The 24,040-nt window shown below is 39.4% G+C and overlaps 1 protein-coding gene across 1 annotated transcript in view; it reads left to right on the forward strand.

Annotated features, from left to right (window-relative positions):
- The window catches only part of LIFR (LIF receptor subunit alpha), a 33,265-nt gene that overhangs the window by 1,443 nt on the left and 7,782 nt on the right, over positions 1 to 24,040 (forward strand). The window contains exons 3-18 of the mRNA XM_053932038.1: positions 1,796 to 1,938; positions 3,370 to 3,533; positions 4,318 to 4,492; positions 4,754 to 5,020; positions 7,140 to 7,269; positions 9,031 to 9,194; positions 10,808 to 10,953; positions 13,265 to 13,430; positions 13,584 to 13,654; positions 14,066 to 14,279; positions 17,565 to 17,744; positions 19,356 to 19,457; positions 21,057 to 21,224; positions 21,848 to 22,009; positions 23,052 to 23,145; positions 23,685 to 23,763. Of these exons, the coding sequence (XP_053788013.1) occupies positions 1,796 to 1,938; positions 3,370 to 3,533; positions 4,318 to 4,492; positions 4,754 to 5,020; positions 7,140 to 7,269; positions 9,031 to 9,194; positions 10,808 to 10,953; positions 13,265 to 13,430; positions 13,584 to 13,654; positions 14,066 to 14,279; positions 17,565 to 17,744; positions 19,356 to 19,457; positions 21,057 to 21,224; positions 21,848 to 22,009; positions 23,052 to 23,145; positions 23,685 to 23,763 (2,425 nt within the window). The remainder of the gene's footprint in view (positions 1 to 1,795; positions 1,939 to 3,369; positions 3,534 to 4,317; positions 4,493 to 4,753; positions 5,021 to 7,139; positions 7,270 to 9,030; positions 9,195 to 10,807; positions 10,954 to 13,264; positions 13,431 to 13,583; positions 13,655 to 14,065; positions 14,280 to 17,564; positions 17,745 to 19,355; positions 19,458 to 21,056; positions 21,225 to 21,847; positions 22,010 to 23,051; positions 23,146 to 23,684; positions 23,764 to 24,040) is intronic.

The raw sequence follows: 24,040 nt of genomic DNA on the forward strand, positions 1-24,040 counted from the left end.
TTAGAGAAAACATAAAAATTATTTCACAATTGAAACAGCTTTGCTGAAGTGTATGCAAGTTAAGAATTTTGAGAAAAGTTTAAAAAATCTTTAATCTTCTATGTGTTTTTTCACTAATGAGAACTACATGTTCAATTTCCCATGCTGTGGGTCTGCCAAATACTTATCATGTGCTAGGGATGAGTTCCACTCTGCATCTTGATCCTGCCCCCAGTCCAGATATTTGTACTGTCTTTTTTTTTCCTGTAAATTCTGCAGGCAGCCCAGACTTTTCCTTGGGGTCCCAGGGCTTGGCTGCACTTAGTCCACCTACATGCTTGATTTTCTGTGTCTCATTATTCCTGCTGCATTGCCAGCTATCACTTCGATTTAAAAAACACTATATATATGACTCTGTGGCCAGAGTTCAGAAGTGCAGAGTTCATGAGGTACTCTCTCTGAACAGGAACAATCATGTAGCTGCTGCTGTTTCTCCTTAGCAAAGCAAGACAGGCCAGGGTCCCTGAAGCAGAAAGTCTGAGATGAGCTTGGTGCAGACATCCCTAGAGGGAGGTTTTGCTTTTCAATTGCCTAAACATCCTCTAATAATATCTCAGTACCAAAAAGGAACAGCCTTTCTGAGCACTCAAGTCTCAGCTGGCCTTTGCTAGCCCAGAGTCTTAAGAATCTTAATAGTTCAACCCAAGCTCTTGACTCCAGCTGATGGGAGCTCCAGGGTCCTGTTCCAGTTCATAAGTGAATAACAGTCCCTCAGCAGGAAGTCTGGCATTGTTCTCTCTGCTTTCCTTCCTGCCATCATTCCCTCAAGAGGAAGGTCTGGATTTTTCCAAATTTTCTGCCTTTCTAGTTGCATATCAGTGATAATGAGCAAAGGTACTTGACCCATCCATTATTGTTTTCTGTGTATATCTACATCTTCAAGACAAAAGCCAGATCACATTGTGTTGAGCACTGCACAAACATTAAGCAACAGGCTACATTTTCACCTGGGATCTTAGGAATCCTCTGCCCTGCTCTCTGCTCTTTTCCTATGAGCTGAGCAGCAGAAGGGAGCTAAAAGATTTGTTCTAAGATGTGGACACAGGTGATAATCCTCCTCTTTCAACCCATGTGCCCTCATTTTGAAAAGAAATGGTGGGAGAGTGAGTCAGGAAACACGATGCTACCAAATGCTACTTGGTTTGGTTTGGGTTTTTTGTTTTTCTTATTTTGAAATGTTGATTCATGGTGACTAGGTTTCAGAAACATGTCTTTTGTTGTTCTCAAGTTTAATTAGATATTAAGAATTTTTTTTTTTTTCACGAAAAGGGTTGTAAAGGGTTGTCTGCATTGCAACAGAGTGCCCAGGGAAGTGGTGGAGTCAGCATTCCTGCAAGTGTTAAAAACCACATGGATATGGCTCTTAAGATCATGGTTGAATGGTGAACATGGTGCATTTGCTAGGTTAACAGTTGCATTTGATGACCTTAAAGGTCTTTTCCAACCTTAACGATTCTATGATTTTGGTTAAAGAGCAAGGTTTTCACTTTGAAATGTTCTCTTAACAAGTAATTGGTTGCATTATGCAGCCAGTGCACAACGAACCACTATGATAAAAGTGACTTGAGAGACGAAGGAATGCCATTAATCTGATATTAACCAAAGCCCAAGCAAGTCTCACTCCTTCACAAACTTGATATGGAGCTTTCTGTTTATTACAGAGAATTTGTGTTTTATTAGTGTGCAAGAATAGGACTTAACTTGCCTTAGCTTCCTATCAGCTGAAATAACTGCTTAATCCTGTCTGTCTTTTTAGTGACCTTACCCCTCAAGTGTGCTTTAAAACTAAGGAGAGAAGGGTTGAGATTCCAGTCCCAGAGACCTCCATCACAGTGACAATCATAAGCTCTGGAACTGCTTTTCCTACCAAAGAATTTGTAATACACCAGAAAGACATCCGTAAGTATCAGGTTCATATGTGTGTACCTAAGGCCTTTATACTCTCTATACACTTTTCAGATGTGCTTGCAGGTTTCTTTGGCAGCATTCCTGTATATAGAATGTTGATATGATGACTCCATGAGAAACTTCCATATGTCATAGATCGTTTTCTCTAACCCTTCAATAGAAAGAGTACTCCTCTTACCCATAGTTCATAGCAGAAAAAATAAAGGGCAGAATGTGAGGAGGAAAACAAAATACAGCAATGATACATCCCTCACTCTTCTCCCTTTTTTAGTCCTAGTTATAAATGAGGAAGCATTTGTAAACAAATTCCTAATCTACGTACATAAGTAAATTAGACTTTTTCCCAATTCCTTCCAGGCAAAGAATGAAAGTTGTAAACAGAAGATGGCAGTGACACAAATCTATCTACCATGCTTGGACTAGTTTTTGCCTTTGGTTTGCCTGCTTACTCCTTCAATGTAGTCAGATTTTCATGTTAGTAACACTTCTTATCCATGGTTCTGTTTCCAGTCAAGAGCAGCTCAAGAACTTATACAAAATACAACTCAAAAATATTTGGTCAACATAATAAGTCTCTCAGGTTCATCACAGTGTGATTGTGATGCACATTGTGAGCAGTGTATTGATTGTGCTGAACATTTTGCAGGCTCTCAGATCCTTGGTCAGGACTAAAGTTGGATGTATCACACATATTTTTAAAATGTTTTAGCTTACTCCAGGCCCAATGAACTGCCATAACCCTTGTACTACCAAGGTTCTTCCCTGTTTCTCAACCTCTTGCTTCACCACAACACATTTGTAGAAGAGATGCTTCTGCTTAATCTCCCTGTCTTGTCCCTGTCAGGACCTCGTGCCTTTTATATTTCTTGTAGCTTAAAATCACTTTCCCTGTGATCTTCAGAACCTCATGTGAGCTTCTTCCATCCTGTACTTCTGGTCTCCTTCCTTGCCACTCTCCCTTTTGTTGCCAGTCCCCACTTCCCTACTGGTCTCCAAAAGATGCTTCTTCCTTTGGGGATGTTTTTTCCGCCATTCTTCCTAGAAGTGTTCTCATGCACACTTCAAAGACTGCCACCATATTTCCTTTATCACTGTGGTATTGAAGCAAGGTTGGGAAAGATGGGATATCTTCCCTGCTATGCATTGTGAAGAGTCATATTCACAGTTACTTGGCCATCTACATGCTGAGGTATTAAAAGAAAATGCTACCTGATGATTCATCAGCACCTGTGCTTTCCTGAGAACTCTTCATGCTCAAGTACACACAGAGCCTTGTTCTAACTACAGAGGTTGAGTTACATGTTTGTATGGTTACTAGCCAGTTCAGAGCAGAGAGATGTGGCTGTTAAACATCTGTAGGGCTGGTGCTGCTGACTAATAACCTGAATATGGCTTTTTTTCCCCCCCCGCCTCTTTTTCAAGCCTTTGTTCCCGTCACTCCACACATTCTTAGTTTAATGCCTGACTTTCCAACTTCCACATTAAATCTGAAGTGGAGTGATAATGGATCAATCTTCCCATATGGATTGGATGCCCTTTGGGAGATTCAGATACTCCGAAAAGAAGCTATGGAAGTAGTCACACAAGTAAGTCCCTTTCTTCTTTTATGAAAAATATATGTACAGTTTTTGCGTTGGGTAATGTTCTGAGACGTCACCTGAAAAAAACTCAGAATGATGAAGATAGTAGAGCTTTGCAGGACCTGAGTGTAATCATGCTTCTGGCAGGTAACTTCTTGTTAAATTTCACAGTTACAAAAACACTGGCTACTGTACTGTTGGTACTTAGTCACAGCAATTTTTTTCTGGTACAGGGTTTTTGGAATTAGAACTTACTTACAAACTTGGCAGATACTTTACACCATTGTCTCTATATCTCCAACAGTGTCTCCACTCTTGGTCATCACTGAATGCTCAGCTTGCTTTTTTCTTTTTTTGTAACCAGAGTTCTTCCAGGCCAGTTTGTAGCTCTGTGCTATAAATTTTACTAATGGAGAAAAGATGAAATGTGCAGCCTGGGATATTAGAAAAGTTTTATTTTTGAGAAGTTGGAACATTTCACTGCCTATGAGAAGCCCAGGGTGCAGTATACCTCTTTAAATGCTTGGGGATCCTCTGCTGTCCCTCAAATGTCTGCCCTCTGGTATTTCTGGCTGACAGTCTACCTAGCTGGTGGGCTGTTTAGACTTTTGTCCAGGTAAATTCATAGCACAACTAAAAGTTAGGTAGAACACTCCAATAATCAATGAGGATTTTATGATTTACTTCACCTAATTTGCCATTCTGTTGACACTTTGGAGATTATATGTCATTACTAACAGCTGTTCATAAGCTCTGTCTTGGTTGATTTCTTGGTACAAAACCTTTGCAGGTTACTTACTACTCAAAACTGACTCATGAAGATATCATTCTTTCTTGGAACTGGACATCAGATATGCCTTTGGAGTGCACATCACATTATGTGAAGATTCGCTGTTACATTAATGCAACACAGTTTGTTGGCCTCAAGGATTGGAGTGACTGGAGTCCAGCAAAAATGATCCCTGGTATGTTTGTTCCCTTGCAACCATATGGACTTTTCTTATAAGAATTAAGCCTAAGTCAGAGGAAGAGCATTAGGCAGTGATGGGCTGCTGTTTTGATTAGAGAAATAACACAACCACTAGTTAATGAAACCTAGCAAATATTTATTTGTATGCATTGTTGTGTTCCTCAGTCACATTTTAGCTGATCAGCACCGTGTTTATAGCAAATTGTTCATATGAGGTTTTTTGCTTTTTTTGTTTGTTTCCTTCCTTCTCTGCTAGGAAAAGATACCGAGCCTGGTGGAAGTGGAGTGTTTCCTCTGGACCCTGTGGTGGCAGTAGGTTCAGATTTGACATTTTGTTGCGTCCATGAAGAAGATCAGCACATAACAAATATGACTTATGGATCAAAATCCTATACAATGATCCAACTGAGCCGTCGAAGCCATGCCATCAGAGTGCTAAATGCCAGTGTTTCAAATAGCAGCGGAACAAATGTAGTGTGCAGACTCGAAAATGGATTGGAAGGAAGTGTCGTGTTTGTAGGATGTATGTATCATATTTACTAACCTTAGGAAAATCGAAATAGTTTTGAGTCTGCTAGGAAAAAAGTACTATTGTGGTTTTTTTCCCTCCTGGGAAAATAAGTTTTGAAGTTTGGTTTTGAAGTTGAACTGGGGATTATGCTTGTTTGATTTTACTGTGGAAAGGCTGGCTCATGGAGGTGACACCAAGTCTGGAAGGATGAGAAAGTACCCATGTAAGCCCTTTCTAGAACCTGCCCCAGTGCTTCTCTCACTGGTCTCTTGTTTTAAGGTACTTTTTCATGATCTGGAATGCCAAGTAGTTTATTGACACATGAGTATTCAACCCCTGTCTCTATCAGTCTCTATCAGTTTATGTTTACATCTGTTCTAGTATAGTCCACGACTAGTTGAGAGTAAGAGCAAGAGCTGTAAGTACAAACATTCATTTACCAATCAGTCAAGTGAAGACAGCAGTTAAACTTGCAGCAACAACAGATGCTCATCCAGGGCAGAAGCTCCTTGGGAGATAATTACAGCAAAGGAAACCAGACAGTAATTCCTCTTTCCTAGGCATTCTTCTAAAACACCGTTTTAGTGTGTTCTTTAAAGATACTGACTCACTGTGTATCTTCTCTGAACCATGTAAGGCTCAGACATATGTTCCAGAAACAGATACCTATTAAAACAAATGACTTAATGTACCTCATTCTTCTTCCCCATAATTGGTCACTTTAAAGCTTTTTATGTTTTTTCCTCACAGGAAATTTGAGAGTTGTCATCTTCCAATAGTTGCTCATTAGAATCCCATTCCCCCTTACAAATACCTGCCTTTGAACTTAAGGTCCTTGGGGTTGAGGAAAAGGACAGAAGAAAGTGGAATAATTTTGAAAGTGTGTTCTGATCTCCAGCCTGTGCATCCTGTCATTGACTTGGTCTGTTAAGGGTTCACTAGGAAATGCAAAACAGAATTCAGCCTTTTATTACTTCTCAGTGATATACGATTTTAACATTACTTGTGCAGAATTTGCTTTTTGGGAAAATCTTCCAGGTAAATAAGTCAGTCACAGAATGAAATCTGTGACAATCCCATAGGTTTTTCCTTCACTTTTTTTTTTTTTTTTTTAACAGATGGGATGCAAAATCTGTTTTTTATCAGTGTTTCTTCTTGTAGTAGTTGCTTAGTGGGGAGAGGTCTTGTTATGGTCCTCTTGCTGGTGAGGGGAAGAAAAGGTGGAGGAAGTAAATATGTATACATAACACTTTGGTTAAGTCTAGGTCTAGCAAAACAGGTGTTCTTTTCTGCTCACTGCTCATAATCTGAACTAAGGCTGCCGCTGTTGCCTTGTGTGTTATTTCCCCTTCTCTAGGGCAGAGAGAAGGGGATATATCTCTATGCGGATATTGTTGCTCTACCTTTGGCATACACTTTTCCAGTTTCATATACCTCAAGTGTACAAGACCTGAAATAAGTGCTCTGCCTAGTCTCACGTTGGCATGGTTAATCTCTCTGTTGGGAACACTGCCCATCTTTTCCAGCAAGGTACTCAACACTGCTCTTGTATGGACATAAAGAGCGAGACCTAAAAGGAAAAGATGGACACTTGCAAAGCCATGGGAAGAGGATGAGCCATTCAGGGCTTGCTTAAATTTTCAAATTCAATGTGGAATTCATGCTAAAGGGACTATTTTCTTGACACGACTTGTTTGGAGAATTCAAAGCAGTAGTGGGGCTGCCATGTTAGAAAATGTGACGCACAGCCGACAGCATTCCTGCATTGCTCAGCGGCTGATGCTCAGAATTTCAGAAAACTCTTGGCAGAGTTTCAGTGAAACACTTCCAGGTCAGAGCCTGGAGCTTGTGAATATGTTTACATGAGATTTGCCAGATTACCCACCCACTTAGAATTCTAGAGTCAAGTGTTAGTCATATGGGGCTGATAATTATCCATCTATTTTATTGTCATTTTTTTAAAGCATATTACTTCTGTGGTTAGGGTGTAGCTATTGCCGTGTATTTTTGAAGCATGCAGTCTAGACCCAGCAAAACAAAAGAGCAATGCTTTCAGGAAGCCAGTAACCCAAATATCACACTAGGATGGCAAAACCTCAGCTAACTGTTTTGGTTTCCTTTCATGCTACAGATGCTCCTGATAGTCCCCAAAACCTCAGTTGTGAAACACCCAACTTTCTGATAATAAAATGCACCTGGGAACCAGGCAGGCCCAGTGGACTATATGGAGAACGAAGAACAAAGTACAGTTTATTTGAAAGGTAAAATTAATCAGCACTACAAGGAGTAAAAGGATACAACTGGAATACCTCCATTGCTGCCTGGGACTTACTGCATCATACCTATTTAAATGTGATTGCTTCCAAGAGTTTCAGCAAGAGTTAAGCTGTACCTAAACTAAATTTGGAAAACCCTGGTCTAGCCATGCAAAATTCCAATGGGAATTAATGATAACTTTCCCTAAAGTTTATACCATTATGAACCTACAATCAGATAAAGGGCTTAGTCTATCAGGCTGCTGCCAACACGTATACAAGGCCACTATGAAAATACAGGGAGATAGTAGGAGTCAATCACTAATTTTTAATTTTTTATATGAAACCTGGGTCAGATAATTTCAGACATTTACTGTGCTTCTGCTAAGCAGGATGACAGAAGTTCACTGAGAAACAATTTTAAGACAGGTCGTAGGGCATTTCCCAAATGCCACTAGGGAAAATAGCAGTTAGCCTCCATCTCTTCTCCTTCTGTTAAGAATTAGAGCAAGCAGAGTAAATGTTACCCATAAAACATTGAAAAGGACAAATAACACTGATTTCATTGAAAGGAAGCAGTTAACTAGTGTCCTACTACATGTCCAGGCCATGTAAAGCATTAAAAAAGAAAAAATATTGGAATAGCACTTGCAAAGTGCAACCACTTCCTTGGTGGTTGTGACTAGAAGTTAGTGAGGAGTTAACAAAATTCCCATGGTGAGAGGAGGCTCTTGTGTCATTCCAAAGGAGCAGTCAGGGAAAGAAGCCAGGAGAGGCCTGAGTCACACAAAATGATGAGAAATGGAGTCTCATGGTGGTTTTGAAGCATGCTGGAGGCAATGAGGTTTGAGTTACAGTTACAGATGTCATGTAGAGTGCCAGTGCTAAAAAAGCCACTGGCTAGGGTGCAAAGAGGTGGACAAAAACAGGGCAGATATTCACAGGAAAGGCATTTCAATCACTGACTGCCCATACTCATAAGTAAGAACATTGTCCAGTCTTGTTTTGCTCAGCCCAAATCTATGAGATTAATATGATGCATTTCAGGATAAATACTCTCATCCTTATTGTCAGCCCACACTGAACTCAGAGCTCAACTAGAACACCGTAAAAATGCCTGAAAGAAGAAGAAGTTGGTGAAACTTGTGCTACTGAATGAGAGGCTTACACAGATTGTAATTAAAACAGATATATGTACATACATACAGATACACAACTTAGATTTTATCCCTAAAGATGAACCACTATTCTTGTCTGTTATCAGACTGCCTCTCCTGCTTTTGACCAAAAGACAGCTAGGACTAGTTGATATATTCCAGGTAACAAACCTGAGTTCATATTTGACAGGGCTTATAGAAAGACAATGTGTGTAGCATCTCATTAGTTCACAAAGCAATTAAGAAAATTCTTTAAATGCAAATGTATGCTAAACTGAACAAAGATACATTAAATCAGAATCTTAGCTGTGACTTGTAAGGTGGTTTTTCAGGACCTACCTGTTTTCCAGGCTTTTGAGAAGTGAGAGAATGGAAATGTTACACTAGTGGAAGAGGAGAGTTTCATGTGAAAGCAGGGCAAGTCATGACTGATGCCACTTTAACCTGTGTTGTGGTGTTAGATATGCCTCACATAATAATCACATCATTCTGTAAGCCATGTGAGCTGAACCCATTATTCTGTACCATGTTTTCAGTCTAGACTTCTGATTGTTGCTAGGAATGAACTTGTTCAAAAATTAAGCTTTTCCTTCCCCTCTTTACTTTGTAGAACATCTGGTAAAAATGTTTCATGCGAAGACAATGAAGTGAACAGAGATCATGTTTGTGGCTTTCCAGTACTGCCTGATCAAAAAACTTATGATTTCATATTAGGTGTCTCCAATCCTATTGGGCAAGCAGAGTCATCTCTTTTGGTTGATATAACTCAAAGAGGTAAGACTTACGACTTACAAGTGGAAAAAGATGTTTCCTATATGCTGTTTGTTAGTTTTGGGTTTGAAGAGCTCTGACATAGTATACTTTTCATTATTTACTTTAATTGTCACCAGATTATTGCCATATTCAATAACTTAAATTGAAAACAACTCAGGGCATGTCTTGAGGCAGTGATGAACTGTACAGGGAGATACCAGTTCTCAACAGCAGTGCTGCTCTGTTGGACAGCCTGCTATGTGATAAATGCTAATATGTGATCTAATAATTAGACAGCTGCTGTTTTTCATGGAATCCCAGAGTGGCTGGGGTTGGAAGGGACATTTAGAATCATTTTGTTCCAGCACAGCACACACATTCCCCATGCCCCACTCCTGCCATGGACAGGGATGCCACACACTGGATCAGGTTGCTCAGGGCCTTATCCAACCTTGCCTTGAGCACTTCCAGGGATTAGGCATCCACAGCTTCTCTGAGCAAGTTTAGGTTTTGCTTCATATTCTATTACACATCAACAATTAAAATTTAGGTGTAACTTTATGAACCTGTATGTAAATGACCCTGTACTTCACTGTCTGTACAATTTTACAGCAGCAGGATTTGAAGCATAAAAAAAATAATGTGAAAAGACAGAAGGTAATATCAGGACTATTGCATGGTATCGGTAATAGCCATGATCATCTGCTGTCAGGGTTTGGAGAAAGAAGAAACTTCTCTCATTTAGACCTTCAGTTTACAAAACAGAAAGGAAGATGACCACCTCTGTAGCACTGCCTGCACCACCCTTTTCTCCTCCACGGTCATGGCTGAGATTTCAGGGATTCCAACTGGTTACAGTATTCTGCTGTTCTCCAAAAAACTGAACTAAATATGAGGATAGTACATATTTTTTTGTCCAGGCCCCAGTTCAACTAGCCTGAGATTAGAATTGTCAGAGTAAATTGACAGAGTTGAGAAAAGCATAATTTGTTTCTGTTAATTGTTAACTGGACTGTTTCACACCCAGGTGATATGCTGCTGTTTCCTATTTGATTCCTTTTCTTTCTTTCCTGCACTGTCCACTTAATTCCCAAAGCACAGTACAGATTTCCTTAAGGAAATGGACCAAATCCATCAATAGATATTTTTTTCTCTGATAGCTGAATGTTAGTGCTGAATATTACTGAAAAATTCTGTGAAGGGAGTTTTGGGGTGGGTCATTTAGGAATCCTCCTTTGTCCCGGTCTGCAGATTTTAAGTCCTAATTTAAAAAGTTCACAGAAGTTGAGTAAAGTTGAGTAAATTTCATCCATCATTTGTGGTCATCTGAAATAGCTGGTGTTTCCCTCTTTTGATAAAGTCAGTTAAGAGGAAAACTGTTTTTTTATTTGTCTCAACTCCTAATCATGTGTGCAGTAGATTCAGTCTTAAGTAAATGTGTTTCCATATTTGATAGCTGAGAAGATAGTCAGGAATGAGAGTGCTTGCAGGTGCTTTCCCAGCACCAGTTTTCCAGTTGCTGATTGAAATACTTATCCTTCTGATTCTCTCTGATCTTCTAAAATAAGACTTTTCTGAACTATAGTAAATGTTTTTTTTTCTTATAACTGAAGTTTTTTTCTTTATTTTTTAAGTTCATCCGAAAACCCCAGAAAAGTTAACTGTTACTGGGAACAACTCTACAAGCATTCAATTGCGTTGGTTTATAAATGGCAGCTTTGCTGAGACCAGGCTTCTGTGTCAAATTGAAATTAGCAGTAGTCACTCTGAGAGAAAACTGGTAAGCATTGCTTTTAAAAGGTATTTTTTTTGAACAAATGCTAAACCTTTTCACTGTACTAATCACATTTCAAATTTATTTTTCACTCAGAGCTTCATTCTGATGGTCTTATTAAATCATTAATGTAGTAATGAGTAGAAGTTCATTTACTAAAGAAAGAAAGAAAAATTCTTGCTCATCTCTGTTATTGCCTGCTTTGGTGTTTTTTTGGTTTGTTTGGGGTTTTTTTTTTGTTTTCTTTTGGGTTTTTTTGGTTTTTTGTTTTTTTGAACACTAGAGAAAAGCCAAATTATGCACCATGGTTTTGGGTACTTGAAAGGGGTGCATAGTGTTTTATGCTGACCTTTTAGATAACCATGTGCTTTGTCCTTCCTGCAAGCTGTATTAGCCCACTCCTGTTCCAGGATGCATTGCTGCTCTGCAGACTTCCACTCTGGTTGTTTCAGATCTTGAAGTCTGCAGTTGAATTTCTCCCTTTATTTTTTCCCCTCAGAGAACAGATCATTTGTTTGCTGTCAGCAGTTGACATGCACATGGCCATAATAGGCAGCTGCTCATAAACCTGCTCATATGTCAGTATGTAGGAGCAGGATAGGGAAAGATTGTCCCATGGGATGTATCAGTAGGTAAACTCCAGTTTACCTGGAGTAACTTCTGCGGCATGAATTTAGCGTGGGGTGACCTGTTTCACTGGGGAAGCCTAATGAGAAGTGCATTTTCAGCTGGCCTGAGATTTACCACCAGTTTCTTTGTGCATACTTATCTCTGACCATTTCAAATAGGCACATAGCGAATTCTCAGGTAGGTCTTAGTGCACAGAGTCTGAATTTTTAATTTGAGCACATTAACCTCAGAGGCTTCTTTTTGCAATGCTTGTTTGATTTTTAGCAGTATTCTGTTACCCTCTGCACTGAGTTGCCAGATGGGCACAGCTGTTGAGCACAGCCTTGAACAATGTAAATGAAGCCACAGAAATGATGCAGCTAAGACTGAAGATAAACATTATGTACATGCCTTCATAATAAGAGGGTGCATGCTCTCTAAGAGTATTTTTAAAATACTTTCAAAGCACTTAATGACTGCAGAAGCCTTAAGCTTTTATATTTTGTCTGTAATAACATGTGTTAAGTAATACCAGAGATTAGATACTACAAAAGGAACTCAGATATTTTTGGAATATGCAGCTCAAAACCTGGGGCATGCACTCGTTTGTGAACTCTGCTACTGCATCAATCATCTGGGATAGTGGGAGAGGATCAAGACTTACACTTCCACAGCAGTCTGATTCGCTTCACCTGTATCAGAGCCCTCACCCACGGATATTTTGTATGCAGCAAACAGCTTGGCAAAAGCTTTTATAGCTTTGTTGTATGGTTGCTGGTTGCTTAATAAAAATCTCCAGGAGTTCCCTGTCACAAAAGTAGCGGTGAAATTGCTGTGGAGTTTTACATGGCATTTTGAGGATGTTTTCACAAGCTTTTCCATCCGCATGAGAGATTGTTGGCTTTTCTAGTATTTTTCAAGTTGTCATTTGGCTTTAGCATTGCACAATTAGTTGCATCTTAAAGTCACTTGAGTCCAGTTTTTGGCAGCTGTGATGCACATGTATTATAATTAGATTCAGTAAAGAAATATTCCCAGGCTTAGGGTTTCTTTAAGCAATTGTGACATTGAAATGCTCTCTAGACTCACACCACTTGAAGAATAATAGGAGAGACTAGTCCTATCATAAGAGCTGTGAACTGAGATCACCTGGGTAAGACCTGGATACTATCATCTGAAGGAAAAATGAAGGCAGCAGACTGCATGATAAACATCCTGCTCAAAGAGATGTCTTTAGTGAACTCCTGTGCATGTCTCATAGGAAAAAGGGCGGATATGCATGTGCTCAGTGGGAGTGTGGGTTCTGAACACCAGAATCCTGGCCTGCCCCATGTGAGCAGTTTTGCTGCATGTGGGAGACAGGGGGACTGAATGGGATAGATGGGAAACAACCACCTGCTACTGTGTGCAGAGCTCACCCTGTTGAAGAATTATCCATGTTGCTGCTCCTTTTCACATGTTACTGTATGCTTCAATTTCTGTCTATATATAACTTTATTTTGGTGGATCTCTGAAGTTTTTTTCCTGTTCAGGGTGACTGCATGGGACATTTTTTTCCCACTATTTTCTTCTTAGGGCTTGACTACAGCTTTGACACTGTCAGTGTTTTGGGGAGACAAAAACCCCCACCTTTTTAGGTGTTGACTAGTTGTGTAATCTAGGAGAAAAAAATATATGCATCATGTCAATTTCTGTAAATTTTTAACAGCACAATGTCTCCATTCCTGGGCGGAAATCTTCAACTTACACAGCTCAGCTGAATGCATTGCACCCTGACACCAAATACCAGCTCAGGGTGCGCTGCTCGGCTGCTGACCACTTCTGGAGGTGGAGTGACTGGAGCAGGGGAGTGGAGCAGACAACATCAGAAGCCCGTAAGTTCATCTAACTCTTGATGATAAAATGTTGAACATGTGAAGATACGTATTTTAAAATTAGTCATCGAAAAAAACCTAACTTTTCAGTAGATGATAAATTGTCTATTGTGCTACTGGGGAAAAAACTACTACTCTTATTTTTTTATTTAGCTCCTGCAAAAGGACCAGATATCTGGAGAGAGAGAAGTCCTTCTGGTGAAAGCCTAATAGTCTTCTGGAAGGTAGATAGAACATGTAAAATATTATGTAATATAACTTTACAAAAAAAATATTTACTTACACATTTATAAATTCAGTGAAGTTTATAGTCAATAAACCAGCCTGCTTTGCTTTTGTTTTATAGAACCATCGAGACATATACTTTTCCCCAAATAAGAATGTTATTAAAATTTTATAATTTAAACATTGCTTTGAGAAGCATTTCACATGAAGAATTAAATGTTTTATACATCTCAGTTGAAAATTAAAAACTTAGGAATTTACAAGTTAATTCTCAAAATTATACTTGAGTTACTTTTTTGCCGTATAATTTTACACAGTCATCAAACTAGATCAGGAGCTCTGATCTATTATCCTCTGTTGTCTTCTGTATGTTGCAAATTGGTTTTAATGCACTCTTTGTCTGTTCGTAGCCCTTATCCCTTTCTGAAACCAATGGAAAAATAGTGTCTCATGAAGTGTCCTGCTACCTGCTAGAGACACTACTGGAGCGTAAAGTAGTCTTTGAACCCTCAAACAGTACTGAGATAAAACTTGGAGAAAGTGATTGTGTAATTAGCGTTGTAGCCAGAAACCATGCGGGTTCATCTCCCCCTTCAAGGATAACAAGCGTGGAACTTCCAAGTGGTGAGTGCTCCCAGCTGAGAGTTAAGCACCTTCAAGCTTGGGGAATATCTAGGAGAGTTCGTTTATTGAAAAATAATGCTTTTTTTTGTTTGTGTTTATTTCCCCACACAAATCTGCTGGGCAGGGGGAAAAATGCTGCTTTGCTCTTGGAGTAGTGTCTCACCAATTAATTGTGCTCTTTACATTAATAAAGACGATAATGTGCAGTCTTTACAGCTATTTGTGCTTTTCAAAAGCATTGGTGTGGATCCCTGATATTTAGGGAGCTCAGTGTATTTCTCTGTGTTCTTGTTGAGACACTGACAAGTGTTACATGCCCAAGAGATTCAGAAGTTTTGGAGGTGTTGTGTGGCTTTTTAAGGCGAGAATTGTCAGTTCAATGCCTGTGAGCTCTGCAGGAGAATATTAATTTGCCTGGTTGGTAAAGTGTTGGCATCCTTGTGCTAGGGAGCCAGTATTTGAAAAGGAGGTAGGGCTTTAGCTTCCTGATTAAAACACTGCTACTCTTGCTGAGGGCTTTGTAAAGGGAAATAGCTGAGCCAGGTAATGATTTTCTGCTCTTAACACTGAGCTTGGAGGGTAGATAATACTGCAGAGCAGTTATTGAGAGTCCATGCTTCCCTGCACACCAAACAGTGTAATCTCCTAAAGCCCAAACCTTTAGCTCCAGATCTGGCTGATGCTCTCCAGGGACGACAGATTCACACAGCAAGGCCTGTCTCCACTTGTTTGCCAGGAGCATTCATGGGTCTGCTTCTTCTTGCCCACCTGGAGAACAGGTATCACAGTTGGTTGTCTGGCAACTCAGGTTCTGGTAAGACATGGCTATCTCTCATAGGAAAAAATGTGTTCTGGCTGAGATTCACAGTGAGATGAAAAAACAAGTTTATTTTTGTGTGAAGGAAAACCATGGGAAATACAATGTTTCTTGTGCTTCTCCAGAACAAAAAAATCACAGAATAGGTCAGGTTGGGAAGGCCCACAGTCCAACCTCCTCACCCAAGCAGTGCCATCCCAGAGCACACAGCACAGGATTGTGTCCAGATGGTGCTTGGGTATCTCGAGTAAGGCAGAGTCCACAACCTCTCTGGAAAATCTGTCCCAGTGCTTGGTCACTGCATTGGAAGGTTCTTCCTCATACTCATATTCCTGTGCATCAGTTTCTGTCCTGTTGCTCAGCATTACCAAGTAGACCCTGGTCTCTGACCCCTCACTGCAGGCTTTGACAGACACTGATGAGGTCTCCTCTCAGTTATCTCTTCTCAAGGCTGAACAGGCCCAGCTCCCTCAGCCTGTCCTAGTAAGAGAGATGCTCCAGTCCCTTAAGCATTTTTGTTGCCCTCCGCTGGACCTATGCCAGGAACTCCTTGTCCCTGTTGTCCTGAGGAGCCCAGAACTGAGCACAGCACTGATGCTAATACCTGGTAGTATTTTCTTAGTCTGCCCATTGGAGGTAAAAGTAACTGTATGGGACAGTTCATTTGAAATGCTTTTATAGCTCTCCTTCAGCAGAGAATAGGGTGAGGCTCTGGGAGTCAGAGGTCTTTGTAACAGGTTTGTGGTGTGGCATAGCTGATGGCAGCTAGAGCTTTGCATTCATTTATAGCTTTCTCTTAGATGTCTGAGGTTCCCTTTGGTGTTACCCAACTTGTACTCATTAAAGATTTGCTCCTGAGTTGGTATAGGAATTGAGTCACTCACTGGAGTCATACAAGATGACTCATTCAAAGAACTGGATGACACTTTTGCCCAGACATCTTTTCTGGCTGCTTCCTGTGTTCAGTCTGTAAGTGATTTTAATGTCAATAAGAGAGCAGAGGGTTTGAAGCTGGAGATCTGCTGAGATTTTATGAAAACTGAAAACACAAACAAAGGATACACTGCCATAATTAGTCACTGTCTCTGAAAAGTGCTCTGTAGAGTGTTGGGGCTTGTAATCTGGCTGATCCAGGCCCCCCTACCACAGTAGTGGTCTAGTGCTAGTAGTTATTTGTTCTTCTAGTCTAGGTTGCAGCTATAAATACACCAAAATGAGCAGTACTGCCCATGGTGAATTTCTAGTCATCTAGCTCAGAAAATAAGGTGGAGTGTGATGTATTTAAGTATTTTTTAGACAGTACATGATTACTATCAGTAAAAAACTCTTTTCTGTAACTAGAAAAATTAAAGTCTGCTAATTAGAAATATGTTATTTTCCAGTGTCATAGAAATGTAGTTTCACTGGATGCATAGTAGTTTTTATGGGGAAAGTATCAAAGCCCTTGTGCAGTTGATTTACTTTTATTATTCATGTATCTTTTTCTGGCCATGAACAAATTACAAAACAATTGTACACTTAACTGTATACTAAGATTATTTAGAAATACATAGTCCTTTGACATTCACAGCACATCTGTGAGAGTAAAGTTTTCATAGCACTAATTCTTAAAAACTTGCCCTTCAGCCTTCCATAGTTTATGGCTTTAATGAAATGAAATAATAGACTCAATGGGGAGCATAAATGAGAACACTGAAAAAGGAAAACTGAAACCCTGAGATTGTTTTTGCAGATCTGTCATGGGGCCACCCCTTTTGTGGTGGCCTTTGGAAACCATCCCTTAGCTCTGTGGGGTTCCATGTGATGGACAGCCATGGAGGGCAGCTGCAGGAATCAGAAGCTGTTCCCAGATCTGATCACTTCACAAGGGCAGCTAAACCTTTGATAATCAGAAACAAGAAAAACAGATTAAAGGCAAAGCTTTTTTTTTTCTTTCTTGTATAATTTACCCTTGGTAGACTGAAGCCTCCGTAAAGTTCACTAGGGACATGATTATTGCTGTTGATTCTTCATGAAAAATGGTTATCTGTGGTTGGGCGAGTGACAGCAAGACACTTTGAAAGAAACACAAAGCAAACCATTTGATGAAATGACAGCAGGAATTTATAGCTGGATGCTTGTGCCAGATTGGTGTCAATTCATATTTGAACCTGACATCTGCTTTTTCAGCTTGAAAAAGTGCTTTTTAAGCCAGTCCTGAGCTGCTGCATTTCTCATCATCATACTTAAGGCTGGCTGAGGGATTTGCTGCAGGCTATGTCTGATTCTGAGCGCTCCAGAAGGCTCAGCTGAGTGCACTGCTTCGAATTCACAGTTCACTCTTGTGCCTCTCATTCCTAGAAATGACTGCCCCTAGAAATGACTGCTGTTTATAAAGCCATTATGCTGTGGCTGGAAGGCTTTATTTCATCTTGGGCTATAGATAAGTGTCTGCTCTTTGATGGATTTTTGTGTCATCTTTGTTGCAGACAATGTCACAACAGATCAGGCCGTGGCAATGGGTAATGGAATTAATATTTCTTGGGATTCTTACCCCAACATGACATGTGGCTACGTAGTAAAATGGTGTCATTCATCTGGGTCTGAACCTTGTAGTGTGGACTGGCAGAAATTTCCTTCAAATACAACAAATGCAGTGATAAAATCTGGTAAGTCAGAATACTTTCTTCTGAGTCTTTCTGTTTGAGATCCTGAGCAGCAAGTGGAATGAGAGTAGCATGAAGCCATAGATTGTCGATTGTTTGATTGCTGTGTACTTGTATAAATAAATTAATTTCTTCTTGGTACTGTGTTTTTTTTAATTTCTTACACAGTCTTGTCAAATCCAAATATAAGTCTTGACTTAACTTTTATCATCCTGTGTTTATTAACTGTTTTGAAAATTACCTCTTCTAGCTGTATGCTACAATTTCCTAACTCAGCCTAATGCATAATGGTTAATCTAGAGTTTGGGGTTTTATTTGGATTCTAAGCACAAACAGTGCTGCTCAGGATGGGAGAAGACTAATCCGTTGTTTTTACATGAGGCAGATTTTTTTTAAGTGTGACCTCCATGTGTTGGCTTGCTGTCAACTATTGAAATTTCCTGGAACAGGGCACATTCCAGGTCTCTAGATGCTGGTGGGCAGATCAGGGAAATGAAATTCAGCTGTGGTGGGACTAGTAGCAGCAGAAGAGGAAAGAGAGAAAGCATTAAAGATGTGGGATTTTTTTCTCTGCTGTCTATAACGGTATATATTTGCCTTTTAGAAGAATTCAATATTAAAGTCTCCATTCAAGGAAACCGCTTTGAGCTGTGTACATAGGAAAATTGAGGAGGAGTGAGACCTGGAAGAGTGGGGGAAATATGTTTTTCTGTCTGTAATTACAACACTGTGTCCATGTTGTTTCTGTTTGTACTAGCTAGAGCTTTCTTTTTTTTAAGCAGACAATACTATGTCTGTCCAATGATGCACTGCTTTACTCCTGAGCTCTTCACTGGGATGGTTCTTGCAGCATGTGACTCTTTTATGAGTTATCCAGCTGCTAGGGCTGGGCTTAAGCTGGCAAATCCACCTCTGCTCCTACTCCTGCTAGGAGAATCTCTCAGGCTGGACCTGAACTCTTGCATAACCCAGTTGACTTCTGTGTAGTTTCACAGTGGTATCTTGTTTAGAAAAAGTCTTGAAAATAGTGTACAGCCCTGATTTGAGAAAATCACAGAAAGTGGTAAATTACTTACACATTATAGCATCAAATACCTGTACTTTCACCAAAGACACGGGAAGCATAAATTTGATCACTATCTGTGTTTTTTAAAGTCAGTTCAGGACTGAAGTTCATTGCTAAGTTGTTTCACTGTCATTTCTTAGAGTTTTCTGCATATCTTTTGTACTGTTGCTCCAGTAAGCCTGATTATTTCAAAATGCATTTGTATTTCTGAGGAGGCAGGATCTACACGGCTGCTGTGGGAGGAAAGGAAGGGGATTATTTCTGGTAATTTCAATTTGTGTTTCCCCATTGAAAGGGCAATTTATGCAATTTGAGTAGCTTGTTTTGAATCCTCTTTGTTTAGTACTAAACTTTCTCTGGGAGCTAGATTTGGTTACTTCTAAACCACATCTGATGGCATAGCTTTTGTAGAAATTACAAGTAGGGATGGTATTTATACCATTATACTTTGTAATTTTTTAATATGTATTTATATATCTGCATCATGTGAAATCTAAAAGCATCATTCTTCTGAAGTGAAATATTCTTACAGCTATTTTCCCTTGCAGCTCTGTTTAAACCTGGCGTGAGATACAACTTTTCTCTGTATGGCTGCAAATCCACAGGATATCAGTTGTTGAAAAATGTAACTGGATATATGAAAGAACTGCGTAAGTGCACTTTTATCATTCAGGATCTCTGCAAAGTGAGCTTAGTCTGTGTCTATTTTTTAGCTCAGTGTTGGCAGAAGACAGGGACCAGAATCCCCAGTACTGATGACTTCTGTTTGTTCTCTGTGTATAACTGTAAGACATTTCTCCAGCCACTTCCAGTTCCAGGCAATAACCCTCTGTTCCAGGCAATATGCAATAACCCTCTGTTTTCCAGCTTGTGTGGTGGCACAGGAGTGTCACAGCAATTCACAGCCATAATTTGAACCACAAGGCTGTGGTCCCTTCTACACAAGAGGAGGCAACTTTTTTGATTCATCAAGTCCAAGTAAATTTCCAAGCACATTGGTACAGCTCAGCAAATGTAAAAAGTGTCCATAACATTTCTGTTTGAAAGCACTTCTTAGATCCAAACTAGATCCTAGAGTACAAACCACCCTGAGAATTGCACTTGTATTCTGTCCCAAACCAACCCTGTCTGGGTAACTGGGGTTTGACCCAGTGCTGAGCTTTGCTGGCCTGAAGATGCATTAGCATCTGAATGCTTTCTGTTCCCAGGTGTCTGGACATGACTTTACCCTTTAACACCACAGCTGTATTGTATTGTATTGTATCGTAACTACAGCACCCATTTCACTTTGAAGTTTAATGTTTTCTGCTAAAATAGTTTGCCTAGAAAACTGAACTGCTGACATAATCCGAGTCCTTGGAAATGGTGTTGTTTATTTCATTGCAAAGGTTGAAGGTAAGGTTAAGGCAATTTTACCAGAAACTAAATTTTCAGCTATTTATATTTCTGCAAAAAATTCTGAAAGGTTTCCCAGAAGAGTTTTCCATGTGTATTATGAGCAGATCAGACAGAAGCTTTCCAGATATAATGACTTTGAGGGACTAAAACTGCATTGAACGTGCAGAAGAAACTGACTAGGAACTGAGAAATGCACAAGAACATAGATTCATTCTAAAACTTCAGATTTGCCTTTGGACAGATAACCATCAAGAGAAAAATGGATGCATTCTTAAACATGAGTTCAACCATGCTGGATCAAAGCCAAATGTCAGGCTAAGTCCTGACATTATACATGGCCATATGCATTATCTGCTGTAACACTTTCAGTAGGCTTCAGGTATTGGAACAAGGACTGCTAAGAGTACAAACTGCTAAGAGTAGTTCTTTTAAGCTGAGATGGTAGAATTATGGAATTTTTTTAGTCTTAAGTTGAGCTATGAAGTCCCACAGTTAAAGCTTGTAAAAGCTAATATGTATCCTCTGAATGTTTATACAATCTTTTGGGGTTTGTTGGAGGAAGAAGGGTATTTAGGGGTATGGGTCTGTAAGAAGGCTGACCAAAGAGAAATTTTTCCTCTAGCACCTCTTAGTAACTAATACTGCAGTAATTATTAAGGATTAGTCCAACATAGCTGTATTTTTGTAGACTCCTGCTAAGTCTTTCACATGTACTTTACAGTGAGGAGTCTTGAGGAAAATGCTGGAAAATGCTAGCTCCAAAATAAAACTGATGAAATACTTACATGGTTTCAGCATTTTATGATAAGGTAATTTATTACTGGTTTCTACCCTCATAATTCTCCCTACAGCTCCAAAAACTGCACCAAATTTTATTGTTGAAGAAACTTCTTCAGATTCTATTTTGGTAAAATGGGAAGACATTCCTATTGAAGAATGCCGAGGATTTCTAAAAGGATATCTTCTTTCCTTTGCAAAAGGTGAAAAAGATGCTTTAAAGCCTAGACTTTCAGAATCAGGTAAGATGATTATGTAGATTGTAACTTCCTTGCTTACATCTTTCCTTTTTATTTTTTAATAATTTAATTTCACTTTAATAAAAAAGATGCTTTAATAATGATTCAGTTGCATTACTCACTGTTATAATTTGCTCCTGATATGTGACAAAGGCATTGAAAATAATCAGCTCCTTGTGTGATTAGTTATTTTTTAATATAAAGCAAAAGTTGGAGAAACCCTGTCTCACTGGGGACATAAAGTGGCTAAATGGCAAGGTGTCATGCTGTCCTGTGCTCAGATGCCCTGGGTAGATGAGGTGGGGAGGTTACATCGCTATATTTAATAGGGTATATTCTTCCAGCGCCTGTCCTGTCAGGACTGAAGCCTTGTTCACATTCATAAGAGGACATGCAGGAGGGTAAGGAAATGTAGTCAATCTGCAGTAGCAGCACCACACTCCTGTGATGTTTAGTGTAGTGTAAGCAAGCAGCATTGCTAGGGTTCTTTATTTCAGTTTTTCTTTACATGGACTGTTCTTCTGATTTCATCTGCTCACTTCAAGACACTTTTGCTAAAGCTGAGGTTGTCTTTTTGAATCCTTTCTTATGAAATTATGCTTTTCTTACTGCTACCAAATAAACAGGGAATCCAGAACTTAAAGTTAACAATATCACTGACTTAACAAAGAAGTCTATGAAAATATTTGATCTTCAAGGCAAAACAAGTTACCAGCTGGAACTACAAGCCTACACTGCTGGTGGGTTGAGCCCTCCAAACAGCCTCTATGTGGTGACAAAAGAAGACTGTAAGTTGATTATCCCTGTTCAGACATATCCTTGTCTTTAGTACAGGGGGTGTATGATGTATATAAAGCTGAGCTTATTTTGTTGGTTTGTGGATTTTTTTCTGGTCCTGTAGGTGGTTTGGGCCTACAGTCTAATTTTTCACTTTATTTAGTTGGTTATTTATAAATACAAAAATACAGTTCAGAGTGAGGGAAAGATCCTTTCCTATTACAGCTACTTTGTAGTTCATGGTAATGTATGCATAAAAAAATAACTTCTAACCTACTACTAAATGTAATGGAGTCTGAGCTTAATTTTCTAAAACAGCCAGTTGTTTTTGTCAGGTTTCCCATGATGGATATCTGATAATACATGGTGGGAAGAAAGTCATTGTGGAAATATTTATCAGTTTCAGAGTTGTAAACAGATGCTTGTCTGCTTTGAATTCAGTTTTATTGGTCCCTTGACAGAAGTAAACACAGAAAGATAATTACAAAAAAAAATAGAGATTGACTTTGGAGAATGAGAGAAAAAAAGTGTTTTCCTATGAAGGACTAAACACTGGGGTGCAACTAAAATACATGAAAAATCAAGCTTGAGGCATTTAATATCAATGCAAGAAGGCAATGAAGATCTATTGGAGTTAAAGCCCAGGGATTGGAAGCATTGTAAAACATATAAAAGACAATACTGTTTATGGAATTAGTTGTTGGATTAGAAGAGCCATTACCAAGACTGGCCAGGTCAGGTAGCATAAAAGTGCAGTGCCAGTGCATAGTGAGAACAGAATCACCATAGCAATGAGTCTTATGCAGCACATGAAGCCTTCTGTAATTAAACAATCAGAGAGGAATATCTGCTGATTTTCGTAGTTATCACTGAATCTGTGAATTCCAGCAAAGGGTGATAGTGTAGGTCACTGTTGGCAGACCACTGCACTAGCTGAGTTTAATGGAATAGTCTTTAATTGGGAGGAATATTAGAAAAGGCATAAAATTTACTGGTAACAGTGGATATACTATCATTGGATATTTACTGTCTTCTCTTTTTCTTATTCCCCAGCTGTAGGATTAATCATTGCAATTCTCATCCCCGTCGCAGTGGTGGTGCTGCTGGGAGTGTTGGCCAGCATCTTCTGCTACCGAAAGAGAGAATGGTAAATGCCTGCCTTGGGTTCTCATCTTTTCCTGGAAGTGTTTGCTTCAGTGCTAGGCTTTTCCATTATTTTAGTTACTCCTTGTTTTCTCTAAATACCCAAAGATATTAGTGGGCATTGTTTAAAGGTGGGTGGCAAAAATACCATGTGGAAGGTGAGGGAGAAACTGTGTTAGAGAGAGGTCAGAGGGAGGAATGCAAAACGTTTTTGCAGGAGCCTGTCTTCCAGTGAACACTGTTTATAAACAGTTTCCAAATGGAAATACACTGGCGACATACTGTAATTTGTGTGCCCTCTACAAACAAGGATAGACATACCATCTTCAACTTTTAATAAATGTGGCATATTAAATTCCCAACTTAAAAAAAAAGGTTGCTGTTTTTTCCATTATACTCAGTGAAAGTTCAACACACTAAATCTTTGCACCAGATGTCTTCAGTATTCTCAGTTAAAGGGGAGTGTCCTGACTCCTTTTGTGTATTCACAATCTGTTTCAGGCTTTGCTATCTTTATAACAGTTTATTCTTTCCTCTTTAAAGGATTAAAGAAACATTCTATCCAGAAATCCCGAATCCTGAGAACAGTAAGGCACTGCAGTTTCAGAGGAACATCTGTGAGGTAACCCTTATTTTAAATCTAGTATTTTAAGCTTCCGAAAGATAAAAACCAGTTAAAGAATTCTTTTGCAAACTGACTTATCTGTTCCAATTGTAGAAAAAAAAAAACTCTGTGGAAGGGGGAAACAAGCCAATTTACTGAGTAACTTTTGTCAGGTGCTATCTAGAGCTTTGTTGTTGTCAATGTAGTTACTTGCAATGTTTGAACTAGGAAAGGACTGTTGCATTTCTCTTCTTCCAGCTAATGAGAAGTGTCAGTACCTGATAAGAATACAGGA

Source organism: Vidua chalybeata, chromosome Z (genome assembly GCF_026979565.1).
Source record: "Vidua chalybeata isolate OUT-0048 chromosome Z, bVidCha1 merged haplotype, whole genome shotgun sequence".
Taxonomy (NCBI): domain Eukaryota; kingdom Metazoa; phylum Chordata; class Aves; order Passeriformes; family Viduidae; genus Vidua; species Vidua chalybeata.